Source organism: Lemur catta, chromosome 10 (assembly GCF_020740605.2).
Source record: "Lemur catta isolate mLemCat1 chromosome 10, mLemCat1.pri, whole genome shotgun sequence".
In the NCBI taxonomy this organism is placed as follows: domain Eukaryota; kingdom Metazoa; phylum Chordata; class Mammalia; order Primates; family Lemuridae; genus Lemur; species Lemur catta.
Window position 1 is genome coordinate 72,157,156 of NC_059137.1, and position 18,396 is coordinate 72,175,551.

Here is an 18,396-nt window from a genome sequence, read left to right on the forward strand (position 1 = left end):
ATATTAATATTATTATGGCTATATATAAATGCTTATTGGTGATTATTAGTTTATTAGTAATCTTTCTGTTTTGGTATGGGGTTTTCCCTAGCCTTCCATGTGCATAGTATCAGAGTCTGGAGTCTGTTAGGTCCATTTTCTTTAGAATAAACCTTGTGTTCTCACTAGAGTGGGAAAGGGACAAGTTTCCTGGCTATTGGGCTGGGAGAGGAGGGGAACCTAACCGTTCAGCTGTTCATTATACAAACTTAAACCAATTCTTGTATATCTTCCTCTCTCTCTGTCATGCTCCCTGTTTGCCATTTTGTTTTGTGGGGTCTCTAGTTCCTGAATCTTTCTAGGTTCTGTTTTTTTAAACTTATCTTGTGTTTCATTGGCATCTCCATCTGTGGGCATTTAGGATTGAGTTTCTTCCTCTCTGCTGTATGCTAATGCTGTTTGCTTTCCAGCTTCTAAATTTTTGTTTCTTTTTCCTTTATTCTTTCTCCTATCCTCTTTCTTTTGTCTTGGGGATTTATCCATGTTCCCCCCCCCTTTTTTTTTGCTTTAATGAGGTTTTACTGAGGAATAGAGAAATGCATGCAATCTACCATGTTGAATCAGAAGTCCCACCATTTTATACATAGGTCTAAAATATAAATGTTTAATCATGCTTAAAATTCACTGGTGAAGATACATAAGAGCTCTCATGATTTGAATCCTGTGTACCACTCCATCTTCAAATCCTTATTTGGCCTCAAATCCTTCTTATCTCCTTTATTCTTTACTCAAGCCATACTGAACTATTTGTATTTTACTGAATATGACAAGTTTTCTGTACTTTATATCTCACTTCCTACTTTATTCAGTATGCATTTGAAAGTTATCAGCATTAGGATGATAGTTTAGGCTATAAGGTCTAGGTGAGATTCCTTTTAGCAACACTATAGAATAAGAAGAGAAATAATCCCAGGACTGAGCCATAAGGAAATCCAACATTTTGTGATTATATAGAGGAGGCAAACAGACAAAGAAGATCAAAAAGGAATGTACAGATAAGTAGGAAATTTGGAGTTTCTGGTTACATGGGAAAAGGACTATTTTAAGAAGCAAAGAATATATCAGATGCTGATGAGATATCAGATAAGAGGATTGAGAAATTAATCATTTTATTTTTGACATGTAGGTCATTGGTCACATTAGAAATCACTATAGTGATTGAGTGATAATGGCGGAGGAGTTACCTTCGTGTATCTTTTCGTTCTTCCAAAGTTGGGAGCAAAGTCATTTGCTAAGAGTAATGAGAACAGGAGCAGAGTTGTTGGAGCTTTGAGGAAAGTCAAAACAAATTTTAAAGTGGTTGTTCCAGAGAGTGTGAACATGTTGACCAGAGAAATGTAGAAGGTTGCTGGTTGGTTGAGGTTGGGGACAACTAGTTTATGATAATTCTAATCTGTCCTGTTGCGATTATTTTCATCTAGTACTCACCTGGCAGGTTTTTTTTTCATCTAGTACTCACCTAGCATGTTTTTATATTTTATTGGCAGAGGAAAATGAGAAAAAAGAGCAAAGGAGTTTCAAGTGCTGGTGAAATAATGTATCATGGAATCTGAGCTGCATGAGGAAGTCAGGAGGTAGCTAGTGGGTAGTGAAAGAAAGATTTAGCATTTAATTGAGTGACAGTGAATTTAAATGAGCAAAGGATTTTATTAGGTAGTGGTGGGATTCAAAGATAGAATATGATCCTCTGTCTTTAAAGGGCTTGAATGCTACTGTTGTTTTGCTTAATTCTGTAGTCCTTTTATGTTTAAATGTATTCACTTAACTTTGGTGTATTTGAAGTACATACGATTGATGTCTTCTTCAACATTCCTTTTTCTAAGGCCTTCTGGGTTGGCTGAATAAGGGAATAGTAGACAATTAGAAGAAAAGATATGTAATATGTATACCATCTATACAAAGGACTAGAAATATGAAAGAAGGAACAGGACTAGAAATATAAAAGGATATAGCTGCCATTGGCATTTTTAAAGGGGTCAAAGAGATAGTAACTAGTGGTTATCAAAGGCACATTTCAGAAAAATTAGGAACCTCAATTCTTTATTCTTTCTATTTCCCTGGAAGATATTGAAACTAAAGATAGTTAATATTATTTTCTGAAAATGAAATAGATGATGAATTTCTTTCATCTTTGTTTGAAAGGAGAGAGAGAGAGGATCTTATAATTTTCTACTTTGTGTTTACTAGGGGGAGGAGCATATTCAACTATTTTATAGCTGTAAGCACAGACAATTTATGATGGTATCACTAGTTTTAAGGGAGATACCTGCTTTTCTGCTGTTACTGAATTTGCTAATTTATGCCTATTATAATAATAGGTATAGCAATAATCTTCATTGTTTTCCATATGTGTACTCAGGCATAATTAAAAGATAATTTATAAAATCTAATACCAGTAAATTCTACATGGTTAACTTTAGACTCATGGTACAAGAAACTGGCTTTTGAAAAATTTGTGTTTAGTTGTCTTTGAAAGACTTTTGGAAAGTAGGCTACTAGTGTTCTATTTATAAACATATATTTTTTCTTTAATGAGGCAACAGAAGTATATTACCTCAATCTGTAGATATTTATAGAGTATATTTTTTATTCAAGTTAAAACAAATATTTGCAATTGTAGAACAAGATCGGCAAGAGAAGCAGGATACTTTTGCAGAAAAATTAGTTACTCAGATCATAAAAAATCTTCAAGTGAAAATTTCCAGCATTCATATTCGTTATGAAGATGATGTAAGTATTTTAGTAGATGATTATTTTCATATTCATATTTAAGTTATTTTACTGTTTATTGACACCTACTCTGTAGTGGTTAATCTATTAAATGCTGGGAGATGGAGAGATACAGAGCTGAAGATGACATATTTCTTTTCTATACTTATGGTTGTAATTTGCAGTGGTGAGTGCTTGATTTTACACTTGCCTAAAATGTTCAAACATCAGATCATGATGGAAAATGCCTTGGGAGTTATGAATTTAGCAGTTATGTATTTTAAAAATACTTTAAAACATGCTCTGTTTACCTCCTGGATGAAACACTGGTCTAGGAATCAGTAGAGCTAGACTAAATTAATTTTGTTTGATTTTAAATGGTTCATTTGTTCCCTCAACATGTTTGCTTTATAATCCTACTGTGGGTGTATCAATCTTTTTTTTAAATAAAACTTTTTTTGTAAAATGAAAAACATTATGCCGATATAGTGTTATTATACAATGCTAATACATTAATAGTATTCTAATTTATTTTAGGGAACATATAGGAATAAAAGTTATTCTGGAAAATAGTAAAGTGTTTTTGAATGTTTGAAATCAGATACTTTTTCTATAAAGTGAATTTTGTGCAACTACTAAAATTCTGAGTAAAATTTACTTTCTTTCCTCTTCAGATCACTAATCGAGACAAACCGCTGTCATTTGGTATTTCCCTTCAAAATCTCAGCATGCAGGTACTTTGTTTATAAAAGAAACTTAATCATATTTAATTGTGCAGTATAGTCAAACTACTAATTACTATTTGTACGTGCCATCATCAGAACTAAGGTGTCTATATAGAGTTGGTGCAGAAAGGGCATAGATTGGATCAGAATTGAGGATAAGTACATTCATGTTTCAAAAAATGGTTGAAAATCAAATTCAGTTTAAAATATGAGTGCCTATTATTATTGATAATTATGTTACATACTTTTGCTTACTCAAAAATCCATTTCCAAATTTTTAACGAGTAAGTACAAAATAAAAGTAATAAATGTTCATATCTGAAACTTCGGTAAGCCTTGAAAAACAAATCAATCATCCATTTCCTCACCACCATTGTTGTGTCATAATTTCTTTGTTTAATTTTTGAAATGAGGAATTTAAAAACATAAGAGCACATAGAGAATTATGAAAGATTTGCTTGCCTCCAGAATGAATGGATGGTTAAATTTGTCATTTACTTAGTCTTAAATATTTTTTATAGGAGTAAGCTGTTATGAATAAAGTTTAAATCCCTTTTGTTCTTTAGTCTCACCTTTCCCTCCTCCCCCAGAGATTAACATCCTAAGTTTTTAAACCTTTATATAATATTGCCATTAAAAAATATATAATATCATTAAAAATGTAGGTTTTAAAAGGTTTACATAAATGTTTTGTATGATTCTTTTATAAGTTCCTTTTTACTTTACAGTGTTTTTGACATTTATCTGTGTTGCCACATATAATACAATTCATTCAGTTTAACTGCCGTATAGTATTTCATTACATACTTTTTTTTGTTATGTCTATTGGATTTTGTGTATGATTTCCTTTTAAAACATGGCTCCACTACAAGCAAAAAGAAAAATAAAAAAGAAAAGCCAAAGGAAAAGTTACTCAATAAAGTTGGGTGGGGTAAACTGTCAGATGCTGCTCTTAGGTTGAAAAATAAAGGCAGAGACTTAGCCATTGGATTTGGTAATGTAAAGATCGTTGATAACCATGACAATAGTGGTTTTAATCATCACCTTTGGAGGTTCTTGGAAACTTGTCTGCTGGTCCAGACCTATTCAGTTGGAAAGTCTAGGGTTGAGATCTAGCAAGCTATAGTTTAAAAAGCCCTCCAGGTGATCCTAATGCATGCTAAAGTTTGAGAACCACTCTTCTAATTAATCCATCCAGTTCTCCATTCAGAAGGAAAACATCTTTCTAAAATAAAGATCTGATCACTTCATTCCCCTTAGTGGCTTTTCATAAAGTCTGTAGTTTTGTCTTCAAACAGCATATGAACTTTTTTTGTAATCTGACCCCAGGTAACATATCTGGTTTCACTTCTTTTCTTTGTCTGTTTTGTATTATATTCTCTGGCCATGCTGAGCTACTTTAGTTCCCTGAACATGTCATATATTTGCATACATTTGGACTCTTCCTGCTTTGAATTATGTTCCCTATCAATCTTAGCATCCATAATTTTAATTTATATGTTATATATTAGGTTTTATATATAACATCACTTCATCAAACCCCTGAGTTTGATGTTTCTGCCATGTTCTCTCAGTGAACTGTGTATTTAACCTCTATTGTGGCACTTACCTGTTTGTAGTTGCTTGTATTTTTGTTTGCTTTTCTGACCAGCAATAAACTCCTTGAAAACAGAGACTTTCTTGTGGTCAGTTAATATTCCTTGACTGAATGATATGTTTTCAAAGGCATTTTCATGGAACATTTGTCTAAGGTGTGATAGATAATGATTTATCACTCTGCCATTTCAAATGTGATGATCTTATTACTGCTTTTCTTTTTTCGCTTTTCAGACAACTGATCAATACTGGGTTCCATGTTTACATGATGAAACTGAGAAACTAGTTCGTAAGGTAAAATAAACAAATACTATATTTGTCAACTTATGGATCTGATGAAAGAGAATTTTAGAAAGGCAAATGGTAATATATAGATAAGGATTTATGTGAATTGTATTTATTTGCTTAATTCTGTGATATGGTTCACTTAATTATTTGAGACTTCTGAAAATAGCATATGTTAAAAAGTCTTCAAAGACAATGATTCCTGTAATAAACTTTACTTTCAGTTAATCCAATTGGATAACCTTTTTGCCTATTGGAATGTGAAGTCTCAGATGTTTTATCTTAATGATTATGATGAATCATTGGTAAGTAAATTTTTTATATGTGTATATATATTTGTTGGTATCATCTTTTGCATAAGGTTTAATTCTTTGTCTTTTATCTAACATACTGTAGTTAGTATTTTTTTCTAGGCAAAATCCATTGGCAGAATTTACAGAAAGGTGAATATGTATGTACTCACACAAACATGTACACATATACATCATAATAGTTCCTAGAGCATGCTTTTGTGATAGTGGTTTAATGGGATATTGTTTAACCACTTCAATATTTTGCCATAGCCAAGTCCTCCTCAGTTTCAGTTATTTATTTTTTTAAATTGTTTTTAAACGTTTTTCTTTTGTAGATAATAGGACTTTTTAGGATAAAAGCATATTGGCATGAATATAAATAAAAGCAATTTGTCTTTTAATAGAATGACTTGAGGAATGGCATTGTCAAAGAACATATTGTTGCAGAAGGTTATGATTTTGGTAAGTAATGTTTCATAAGATAAATGAAATTAATCATCATAGATTTTAAATTAATATTGTTATCACTGCTATTTCATGTTAAATTTTCTCTTATACAGTTAAATATGGTTATAACGTATATATAAAAGCAAAACAATTATCTTTTCTATATACTTTATTGTTGCAGAGCCTTTGATTGTATTTCAGAACTGTAGGGGAAGAAGTCCAACAAAAGAAAATTTTAGTAAATTGTGATAAATCTCTTAAGTATTATTCAATAATAATTAGGACAATGTTTATAAAGACATTTTGAAATGTCAAATATAATTTAATAAGGCTAGCTGCTACAGCCTGTAGTGTGATCTTACTATTTTAAAAATGTGCATTTAAATTTTCTTTTATTTTTTGTTTTCCAGATTTTTTAAAATGAGTGTATATTACTTTTGTAATCAGACATGGTTTACTAAAATATACAGGGAAAAGGAGTACTGTTTCTTCTCTGAGGGCCCTCAATAAATGTTGATTGGTGATAGATAACTTAGTGCTTGAGTTTGCCTGCCTTGATATCATTAACCATAGAATATCTGTCCTGGAAGTATTTCTTTTCTTGGCTTCAGTGATACTTTTCTGACTGTATTACTCTACCCATATGATTGATTGCTCTTTATTTCCTCAAGTGGCCCTTATTCTTGTGCCCACTCTTAAAATATTATTTTCATTGTTTTGAATTTGGTTTCATTTTCTCGATTCTTTCTTCAGAGGAAACATTCGGAATGTTTAGTTACCTATTGTGTTAGTCTGTTTTGCATTGCTGTCAAGGAAATACCTGAGACTGGATAATTTATTTTTTAAAAAAAGAGGTTTGGCCAGGCGCAGTGGCTCACGCCTGTAATCCTAGCACTCTGGGAGGCCGAGGAGGGTGGATCGCTCAAGGTCAGGAGTTCGAGACCAGCCTGAGCAACAGCGAGACCCTGTCTCTACTAAAAATAGAAAGAAATTATCTGGCCAACTAAAATATATATAGAAAAAATTAGCCGGGCATGGTGGCGCATGCCTGTAGTCCCAGCTACTCGGGAGGCTGAGGCAGTAGGATCGCTTAAGCCCAGGAGTTTGAGGTTGCTGTGAGCTAGGCTGATGCCACGGCACTCACTCTAGCCAGGGCAACAAAACGACACTCTGTCTCAAAAAAAAAAAAAAAAAAAAGAGGTTTATTTGACTCATGGTTCTACAGGCTATACACGAAGCATCATGCTAGCATCTGCTTCTGGTGAGGGCTTCAGGGAACTTGTAGTTAAGGCGGAAGGCGAAGGTGGAGCAGGACTATCCTCTGGCAAGAGCAAGAGAGGGAGGAGGTAGTGCCAGACTCCTTTAAAGAACTAGCTCTCACATGAAGTAATAAACTCAGAACTCAGTCATTGCTGTAGGATAATACCAAGCCATTCATGAGGGATCTGCCCCCATGACCCAAACACCTCCCATCGGACCCCACCTCCAACATTGAGGATCAAATTTCAACATGAGATTTGGAGAGGCCAAATATCCAAACCATGTCATCTACAATGTGTTTATGATTCTCAAATCTACTTTTATAGATTTGACTTACTTCTCCTTTGTCCTGCAGTCATATCCTGCTATATCAGTCAAGGTCCAATGAGGAGAGAGAAACCACCCAGTAATTTGAACAGGGAAAGTTTAATATAAAGAATTACTAACTATAAGAGGAGGTTGGAGTAACAAGGGATTGGCTAGTAAACAGTAGAGAGAATACTGAAGAATACAGGCCCAGTAGATAGAAGGAATTGCCCCTACCCTACGGCCAAGATGGGGTGCCCAAAAAAGAGAGGGCTCCCCTCTCACAGGGTTGAGATTTAGACCTTGTTAGAGAGAGTATGGCATGGCTCATTGAGTGTTGAGAAAGTCTCTGTGGTGGTATGCCAGCAAAACTTATTGGAAATTCACCCTGTAGAACTTTCTGGAAATCTATTCTCTAGGGAGGCTCATGAAGAGGTGTCTCTCTGGATGTACCCTACTATAAAACTGCCTTAGCAGGGTGCTAGGGCAAGTTTCTGGCTTCTGGCTGCTTCTGGCTGCCATACACTGCAAATGGCCAGTGCTGAAGTCCTTCATGCTGTAGGAACTGGATACTGGAGAAGCCATCTATTTGGTAGGAGCTGGATGTTGGAGATGCCATGCCACTGCAGGAGCCTGTTGAACGAGCACGCTAGAACCAGGCAGCAGAATTCCTTCCTCTTGCAGTGTCTCTCCAGTGTCCTTTACTGATAAAGCTTAACATTATGTCAGCTGGTAAAAGAAAAATGTTTAAAGGTCCCCAAATCATTTTTCAGAGTAGGCAGTGAAAGGTGAATTTAATCTGGCCAGGCACGGTGGCTCACACCTATAATCCTAGTACTTTGGGATGCCGAGGTGGGAAGATTGCTTAAAGCCAGGAGTTTGAGACCAGTCTGGGCAACAAAGTGAGACCTGGTCTCTACCGAAAATGGAGAAATTAGCCGGGTGTGATGGCATGCACCTGTAGACCCAGCTATTCCAGAGGCTGAAGCAGGAGGACTGCTTGAGCCCAGGAGTTTGAAGTTGCAATGAGCTATGATGATGCCACTGCACTCTAGCCTGGGCAACTGAGGGAGACCCTGTCTCAAAAAAATAAAAAAAAAGTGAATTTGGAGCTCAGAGGTAATAAATTGATAACTGGCATACCTGCTGGAGAGGGAAGAGGGAATGAACTGTTTCTTTTTGTTTGTTTTTATAGTTACTAGGAGAGATGACACATTGTTTATAGGCTGAGATTGGAATGACCCAGTAGAAAATGAAAAATTAATGATGAAGAAGAGTGGGGGGACAATTTCTGGATGAATGGAAATGGTGTTTAGTGCGCAGGTGGAGAGCTTTGCTGTAGACAGGAGCATGAACAGTTAATTTATAAGATAAAGTTTAGTTTCAAAAGAGAAGTCTCAATATATTGGGTAGATGGGTAGATATGGTGATAGAAGTTTAAGGAATTTTTCTTACTTTTTTTTTTTTAAATATCTGAGGTTTTGGAGGGAAAAGAGGCTATGAAATAGGCATTTTAGAGGAGTGAGAGAGTGAGTTGACTGGAGTAGTGTTCTCAAAGTACAGTTTTAGCACCATTAGCATCATTTAGAAATGCAAATTTCTAGGGTCTATCCCAGACCTACTGAATCAGAAACTCTGTGGGTGAAGTGCTCAGCATTTGATGTTTTAATAATCTTTCCAGGTGATTCTGATGAATACTCAGGTTTGAGAACCACTGGAATAGTTTGGGGGTTGGACACTGGTGTTTTTTGGAAAGGGCCACATAGTAAATTAAGTATTTTGCATATTGTAAGCCATATATAGCCTGTGGCTCTATTCTTCTTTGTTTCTTTTAAACAACCCTTTAAAAATGTAAAGATTGTTTTTGACTAACTGACCATACAAAAACAGGCTGTGACATGGAGTTGGCTAATGCCTGGACTAGAGGAATGTGCGATTGTTCAGTAGCATTAGGAACCCACTTTAGATTTATGACGTTAAAGTGACACTGAGCAGTGTGATCATATGTGTTTTTTCCCCAGCCACATTCAGCTGCTTAGGGCCAGATGAATTTTGCTTGGCAAGTACTGATGAAGTAAGAATGTCAGAGGAGTTACGGGTGAATGCAAGAAAATGATTAGAATAACTGATGATGGAATTTCAGTAGGTGGGGATGGTACCGAGGACATGAAGCAGAGAGGATCAATGAATTGTAGGTCTAGGGTAGTGCCTGTCACCAACCCATAAATTTATTTATCTTTTCCTGTTGTTCCAGTGTAAAATGGAATGCAGAAGAAAGAGCAAGATCTTTAAGCTTTTATTTCTATTCAAATAAGAAATAGTTTTGAATGTTTAATATGTGAAAACTGAAGTGTTAGTTCATAGGGATGATTAAAACAAAAGGAATATATTATCTTTGTTTACAAATTAGCTTAAAATTTAATGATTGATCTCTGTCTAGATTCTACTTTTACTGATCTCCCTCTGCATGGTTCTAATTCTTCTTGGCACTAAATGCAAAGAGTTGAGATGAATTTTTCTTAGATTATGGGTTGAGCCAACCAGATTGTGGGTTGAGCAAGCAGGTATTCCTGGGCAAACTCTCACTCCTCTCCCCCTTCCATTTACCAGTTAAAAGGAGGAACAGGTGGATACAGCAAAATTGATCACAAATTCATAAATTATAATTATATAATGGAAATCAATGTTAAATATAATCTTTTTCCTCTTAGCGTTTCTAATGTTCATTCATACTATTAAACTGTATACTTTTATTAAAACTATTTTATTGGACTGTTTTTCCTTATAGAGAATGTTTCTGCTTTTAAGGGTTATATTGGTGTTTTGAGGGGAAGTTCAGTTAGCCTTCATTGTACTTACAAAAGACAACATGAATTAAAAGTAGGAAAAAGATAAAAGAATCTTTTCCACTAATTAAGGAACGGTTCATCTGACCAAATCATAGCAGTATGGACATCTGGGAACTGTAGTAAAAGAGTATAAAAGAAATGAAAATCATTGTTTCCAACTTGATCCTTTTAGTGCCTTGAGACTTTTGAAATATAACTCAATTTAATTTTTTTCAATTTGTATTATTTTGCAGTATTTCGCCCCATATCTTCTAATGCCAAACTGCAGATGAATCGCCGATCAGATTTTGATTTTTCTGCCCCAAAAATAAACCTGGATGTTGAGTTACATAACATAGCAATTGAATTTAATAAACCACAGGTGATTTTCTTTAACGAAATTTTCAACTGTGAGCTATTATTTGATAAAAGCAAAACTGAGATTTTAAATATATTTCTGAAATTCATGTTATATAGTAACATTTCTTTTAAAAGTCAATAATTTATCTTCAGTAATTGAACAAAAAATGTGAAACATGAAAGTGCTTTAATTTTTCCATTCTTATTTAGTATTTTAGTGTTATGGAGCTTCTTGAATCAATTGATATGATGACACAAAATCTGCCATACAGGAAATTCAAACCTGATGTACCTCTTCACTCCCACGCCAGGGAATGGTAAATACCTTAAATTTTTTTTTCTTTTTTGGAAGATTTAAAAAATGTAGCATAAAAGTAAATTTTTTTATTTTAGAAAATTTTAAGATATTCTTTTTAAAGTGTAATACAAACTGTAATTGATTTGTGGTTGGAAAAGTATGTAGCTGCTTTAGCTTATTAAGGTAATGAAATTGAGTTAAGGGATTCTTCCTAACGCAGTTTACAACTAGAGATACTAGAATATCATAGTTTTCATTTACTGTAGAGGGATTAGCATTTTTGGAATTATTAAAAAGCTATATCCTGGTGTGTTTTCTAGCAGTGTCTTTTTTTCTTACACCAAATTTCCTTATCAGATACAGTAAACCTGTATTACTAAGCCTGTATTTTACAACCTAAAAAAGTTATGGAGTCTATGCAGTGTAACCCGATTTTAAAATTCAAAAGTCTTGTTATTCCAGTTTTTAAGCTATTCCCTAGTTTCTAGAAGTTACAATTACTCTTTCAGTTGACTATGTCAGTTATCATTCAGGTGACTAAAATGTTATTTGCCAGTTAATGCCTTACTAGTTCTTGTGTAGCACTGTATTTATTTTAAAAAAAATTGAATGATTTTGTTTATTTTCACTTAGGAAAGAGGTAAGATTAATAATTAATGGATTGTTAATACAAACATGATTGGGTAAAAAGGAAGTGCTGAGATAATATACCATTTTCATAGTCTCTGTTGATATAGTTATGTATGTTACACTACAAGCAATACCAGTTATGTTTCATAGTGTTGATTTGTGGGTGTTAAGTGTGGGGTTTTTCTTTTTAACTAGGTGGGCTTATGCTATACATGGTATTCTTGAAGTAAATGTTTCCCCCACCTTACGGATGTGGTCATGGAAGCATATTCATGAACATAGACAAAAAGTGAAGAAATATAAAGAACTGTATAAAAAAAAGTTAACAAGTAAGAAGCCATCTGGTGAAATTCTCATGTCTTTGGAGGTTAGCATTTTAAAAAAATTGTTGAATGTTTTGTAGTATATAATTCCTTCTCAGTCTTTAGTGACTAATATTTCCTACTTATTTACTCTAATTTTTATTGACCATCTCTGTTTGTTTTACTTAGACTTTTTTGTACTTCTGTTCTTAATTTCACTGAGGTAATACAAGATTTGGTGAAATTCTCCTGTGAGCTTTTGAAATTTAAGGTTATTCTCAATCTGAAGGAATTTGGGTTCATGCATATAGTAATTTGAAGCCTCTATTTATTATGGCATTTTCAACCTTTAAAAGCCTAAAAACTGTTTGCTCCATTGATTCTGAACTTCTCTGTGTTGGTACCAAAGCCTTGTGTCACCACGACATTTCCTCTATATTACCATCTAACTGTGTGTTAATTAAATTTTTCTTGTCTTCCGTATGTATAGTGCACATTCTTATAACTGTGAATGTGCTCATGTATGCCATCTGTCTTTCTTCATCTCTTTTCTTATCCCAATTCTACTCTTCCCTAAAGTTTTATATCTCTGGCATGAACTTGCCTGAATTCTCTGCTTATACACAGCTGTTTTTCTCTTAATTGTTGTCATATCTCTAGTCTTTACCAGCAACTTTATGTTTAATTATTTTTTGATTAGTCTTATCTTTTAGCATTATGGCATATTTCAAAAGGGACTCTTTTACAGATGGATGAAGTACAGCTTAAAGAGACTAAGAAGGCCGGGCGTGGTGGCTCACGCCAGTAATCCTAGCACTCTGGGAGGCCGAGGCGGGTGGATCGCTCGAGGTCAGGAGTTCGAGACCAGCCTGAAAAAGAGCGAGACCCCATCTCTACTAAAAAAAAAAAAAAAATAGAAATTATCTGGCCAACTAAAGTATATATAGAAAAAATTAGCCAGGCATGGTGATGCATGCCTGTAGTCCCAGCTACTCGGGAGGCTGAGGCAGAAGGATTGCTTAAGCCCAGGAGTTTGAGGTTGCTGTGAGCTAGGCTGACGCCACACACGGCACTCTAGCCTGGGCAACAGAGTGAGACTTTGTCTTGGAAAAAAAAAAAAGTCTTATGTAAGCAATACATTTTGTAATGTAATAGCTCCCTTACAAAATAATTAGTGATTCCTCTGATAGATCTGGGCAAAGTAAATTGAAAACTGTCTGGAAAGAATTTACCATTTTGGATGCCATTAAGAGCATTTGTGATTCATGGGATGAAGTTAAAATATCAACATTAACAGGAGTTTAGAAGAAGTTGATTCCAATTCTCATGAGTGACTTTGAGGGGTTCAAGACTTCAGTGGAGGAAGTATCTGCAGATGTGGTGGAAATAACAAGAGAAGTAGAATTAGAAGTGGAGCTTGAAGATGTGACTGAATTGCTGCAATCTCATGGTAAAACTTGAACGGATGAGGAGTTGCTTATTATGGAAGAGCAAAGTAAATGCTTTCTTGAGATGAAATCTATTCCTGGTGAAGACACTGTGAACATTATTAAAATGGCAACAAAGGGTTTAGAATATTACATAAATTTAGTTGATAAAGTGGCAGCAGGGTTTGAGAGGATTGACTCCAATTTGCAAGAAATTCTTTGGGTAAGATGCTATCAACAGTATCATATGCTACAGAGAAATCTTTTGTGAAAGGAAGAGTCCATTGATGTGGCAAACTTCATTACTAAGAAATTGCCACAGTCACTCAAACATTTAGCAGCAGCCGCCAACCTGATCAGTCAGCAGCCATCAACATCAAGGCAAGATGTTCCACTGGCAAAAAGATTACAAGTACTCTTTGAAGGTTCAGATGATTGTTACTATTTTTGAGCAAAACAATACTTTTAAATTAAGGTATGTACATTGTTTTTTGGACATGCCATTGTACACTCAATAGACTGCACTATAGTTTAAACATAATTTTTTTATATGCACTGGGAAACCAAAAGAATTTTTCTGATTTGCTTTACTGTGGTGGTCTGGAACCCAACCCACAGTGTCTTCAAGGTAGGCCTGTATCTTAATAATGACATACAAAACTGTACATATAATATGGAATTATAATTATATTTTTAGTAGAAAATGTCACTAATATATTTATTTACCCTTAGTTGTAGTTAAAACTGAAATATGTCATTTTAAGCAGTGCATGTGTATATCTTTCCGTGTTTGTAACTCTGTAACTCTCACATGTGTGATGTGATTTCATTGTTCAAAAAGTTACTCTGATTTACTAATTTCCAAGCTGATATATGTTCAAGCTTGCTGTCCAGAATTTAACCAGGTACATTATATTGATGGATATTCTGTTTTTTGTTTTCTATTATATTTTTTATTTAGTGTAGCAATTTGATAAATTATATACTTATGTAAAGTTAATATATTTTCATTTGTATTTTCAGGAGTTGGAAAAAGCACTGGATGTCTTTAATATAACTATAGCTAGACAGCAGGCAGAAGTTGAGGTAATTCTAGATTATTTTTCAATTAGTAAAAATAAATCTCAATTCCATATAGCTATGGCAGACATTGTGATGTTATTAATATTGTGCTATATTGTTTTCTAAAAAGGGTTCAATTTTGCTTTTTTGTGTTATAAGAAAATTTGATTTAATATTAGCCACATCCATTTAAGTCAGACAGGTTTCTATGGGAAAAAATTTTTTTCTAAATAATTGGGCTATGGCCGGGCGTGGTGGCTCACGCCTGTAATCCTAGCTCTGGGAGGCCGAGGCGGGTGGATCGCTCGAGGTCAGGAGTTCGAGACCAGCCTGAGCAAGAGTGAGACCCCGTCTCTACTAAAAATAGAAAAGAAATTATCTGGCCAACTAAAAATATATATACAAAAAAATTAGCTGGGCATGGTGGCTCATGCCTGTAGTCCCAGCTACAAGGGAGGCTGAGGCAGTAGGGTCGCTTAAGCCCAGGAGTCTGAGGTTGCTGTGAGCTAGGCTGATGCCACGGCACTCACTCTAGCCCGGGCAACAAAGTGAGACTCTGTCTCAAAAAAAAAAAAAAAAAATAAAAATAAATAAATAAATAAATAAATAAATAATTGGGCTCATCAAAATATTCAGAGTTCATATGAAGGTGAAATGCCATGTTTTTTTTCAATCATTGTCTCTTGTAAAACAGTGGGGAGAACTATATAGTATTCCTAAATTCTTATGTTTGGCTAACATTCTAGTTACTATGTTCTGTTGTTAGTGTGTATATTGTTTTCATTCATTTGCTTAAGTAGATAAGTTCTGGAAATACCATGATTCTATTTCTTTCAATTGCTAAATAAAAGATAATTTGTCATTTATTTGAAAATTTATTCATTTTAGGTAAAAAAAGCTGGACTCAGGATTTTTAAGGAAGGGGTAAAAGATCCAGAGGATAATAAAGGATGGTTTAATTGGCTGTGGTCTTGGTCAGAAAAAAATACTGAGGAACAACCAGATGTTAAACCTGGAAGTATGTCCATTTCATTTTACGTTATAGTCAGTCACTGAGCCTGAAAAAGTTTTGCAAAAAAAAAAGTTCTCTAATTAAAGTAAATAGATATTGTAAGTAGTTATATATCATTTAAAATTATTAAAATATTTAAAAATATATATTAAATTAAAACTTAAAAAATTTTTTAATCTTACTAATTCTTACAAAACAGCTTTATGCCCAGAGGAGTCAGTAAATGCATAGATTAAAAAAAAAAAAAATTCCAAACTGGTTTAAACCATTATAAATTTTTACTGAAACATTTATTGCAAAGATTTTTGGGTTTTTTTCTTTTGAAAAGTTTCTTTTTTTTTTATTTCGGCATATTATGGGGGTACAAAAGTTTAGGTTATGTATATTACCCATGCCCCCTCACCCCCGCAGATTTTTATTTTTTAAACTAAATGTTTAAGATCATAGCTTTGGAGGCTTAGAGACTTAGGTGTGTGTCTTAGATCTGTCACTTATTTGCATTGTGTCTCTGGCAAGTTATTTAAGCTCAGTAAACCTTAGTTTTATCATCTGTAACAAGTGGAAAAATTATGATACTAATACTATCTACTTTGTATGCTGAGTGTCTTGATTCACACAATGCTATTAAGTGCCTAGTACAGTTAGCTATTTTTTGAGCTAATACAAAAATTTAGAAATTTATATTGTTAAATTTATATATTTAGCAGTTTATATTTTTAGAGAATTACTTATAAAATTTCCAGTGTCATTCTAACATTCATTGTTTATAATTTCTTAAAAGCATTAGAAAAAGAAAGTAAATTTTACATTTCATTTATCAAAGGCAGACAAATTATGTGTCAATTTTGTATTTTCATTTAAGAACACAAAGCACTTTTTTAATGATTTGTAGCTCTTGAAGAAATGTTGACACCTGAAGAAAAAGTTTCACTCTATGAAGCAATTGGCTATAGTGAAACAGCAGTTGATCCAACCTTGCCAAAAACAGTAAGATGGTTTTTGCCTTATACCTTGGAGTTTAATATTATATATGTCTGTTTTTAATCCTCTCAAAAATATATGTTATTGACTTGTTCTATGATCTGTTTCTGGATCTGTAATTGCATTTATTATTTAATTTCCAAGGGAGGGATAAAAATTGTCCTTTGATTTTTTTTTTTTGGTGTTTTTGTGGTGATTCTTTAATAAAATGTAATTTTAAAGTATTTTGTGGTTTTTGAAATGAATAAACCATAAGAATAAGATTATTTTTGGTGTTTATATACACATACATATATTTTTAATTTTATTCTTCTGAATATATTCTAGTTTGAAGCCATGAAGTTTTTTGTTCACTTGAAAAGTATGTCTGTTATTCTAAGAGAAGATTATGAGAAACCTGAGCTGTTAGATATTGTAATAGAAGAATTTAGCACTTTGATGGTACAAAGACCAGGAGCACAAGCAATAAAGTGAGTATTAATTTTATCTTTTTAATCATATAAGAAAAAAATTTCACTGTAAGGTTGGAAGTTAGGTCACAATCTTGTAGTCTTTTTAAAGGGTATTTTGCTTTAATGTGTCCTTTTATGTTTTTAAGAACTTAGTTTTTCTTTTCAATAATATATATATATTTTGGAATTAATAAAATAATATTCAGTAGAAAACTGCAGTCCAGTGAAACATACAAGGACGTTAAATAATAATATAAAAATGATCAGAAATTATACCACACAAGGAAGTTCGTACTTTGAGACAGGAGTCTGCCAGCCTCCTTATTTGCTGGCAAATTAATAAACAACTCTTTCCTTCTCCTCAAACCACTTGTACTCATTCTTCTGATGTGCCCTGGGGGACAAATGCCGAACTTTTGGTAACAGAATTTGGCATCCCTAGTTTGGCCCACCAGTGCCCAGTGGAATGGCACCGTGCAACTGCTAGAAGAGGCAGGGAGCAGCTCTGGATCAAAGCCGTGGGTCTTTGCAAGTAGGAGCAACTTCTTTTCGAGGTGAGAGAGCAAGGGACAGCCCTAGCAGCTACTGGAGCCTGTTTTAGCTGTGGGGCCCATCTCTGTCTCCCCGAAATAGACGCAGCTCCCTGAAACCTGAACTGAGTTGAGGAGAAGGAAATGAATTTGGAAAGTGTCCGGATGTCAGGCCATTTGTGGGTAAGTTCCCTGGTGTGCATGCTGAGACCCTTGATTCTATCCATTTGGGGAGGGTTTTGAACCCTCCAGGTCTGCGGCAGGGCATTCATTTAGGACCCTATCAGGGCATTTATTTTGAGGCGCCTTTTAGGGGTAGAAGTCACAAGGTTGAGGGGAACTAGGGAACCTGGTTTGAATTTGGAGCTCATTTGTGGTTCCTGGGGAACAGGGGGATAGGTCACCATTTGAGATTAGTTTCTCAAGGAATTAGGGGATTAGGCCACCCATTTGGAGAGGATTTTGAACTGTCCTGCTCTGTAAGGGCATTGGTTGAAGGCCCAGGGAATGGGCGATTAGGCCACCCATTGGGGAGGATTTTAACCCTTCCAGCCATTTGGGGTAGCTTGTGTTCTCTTTGGATTCCATTTGTTTGATAGGCCCTGGGATTTTTGTATCCCTAGTATTTTGACTGTTATTTATGAGTTTTCTTGCGATATAAGGAATCACCATCTCAGAGTCTCTTGGGAAAAACTTTGGCTAAGTATAGCCACCAACCTATGTATAAAGGGAATGGTATTATTGTAATCCAATGTACGTGCTGAAGGGTGAGAAGTGGCCATTAAATGGAAATTCCCATTTGATTGATAGGCCTTGGCATTTTAGATTGTTTGTGTTAGGAATTCCCTATACTG

General features: G+C 34.4%; 1 protein-coding gene across 3 annotated transcripts in view; it reads left to right on the forward strand.

The window, feature by feature from the left end:
• Positions 1–18,396, forward strand: part of VPS13A (vacuolar protein sorting 13 homolog A) — a 197,911-nt gene that overhangs the window by 20,367 nt on the left and 159,148 nt on the right. For all 3 annotated transcript variants that reach the window (XM_045562601.1, XM_045562603.1, XM_045562602.1), the window contains exons 6-17: positions 2,660–2,769; positions 3,423–3,482; positions 5,304–5,363; positions 5,579–5,659; positions 6,052–6,109; positions 10,743–10,870; positions 11,059–11,165; positions 11,972–12,143; positions 14,529–14,591; positions 15,456–15,585; positions 16,472–16,566; positions 16,888–17,030. In XM_045562601.1, the coding sequence (XP_045418557.1) occupies positions 2,660–2,769; positions 3,423–3,482; positions 5,304–5,363; positions 5,579–5,659; positions 6,052–6,109; positions 10,743–10,870; positions 11,059–11,165; positions 11,972–12,143; positions 14,529–14,591; positions 15,456–15,585; positions 16,472–16,566; positions 16,888–17,030 (1,207 nt within the window). The remainder of the gene's footprint in view (positions 1–2,659; positions 2,770–3,422; positions 3,483–5,303; positions 5,364–5,578; positions 5,660–6,051; positions 6,110–10,742; positions 10,871–11,058; positions 11,166–11,971; positions 12,144–14,528; positions 14,592–15,455; positions 15,586–16,471; positions 16,567–16,887; positions 17,031–18,396) is intronic.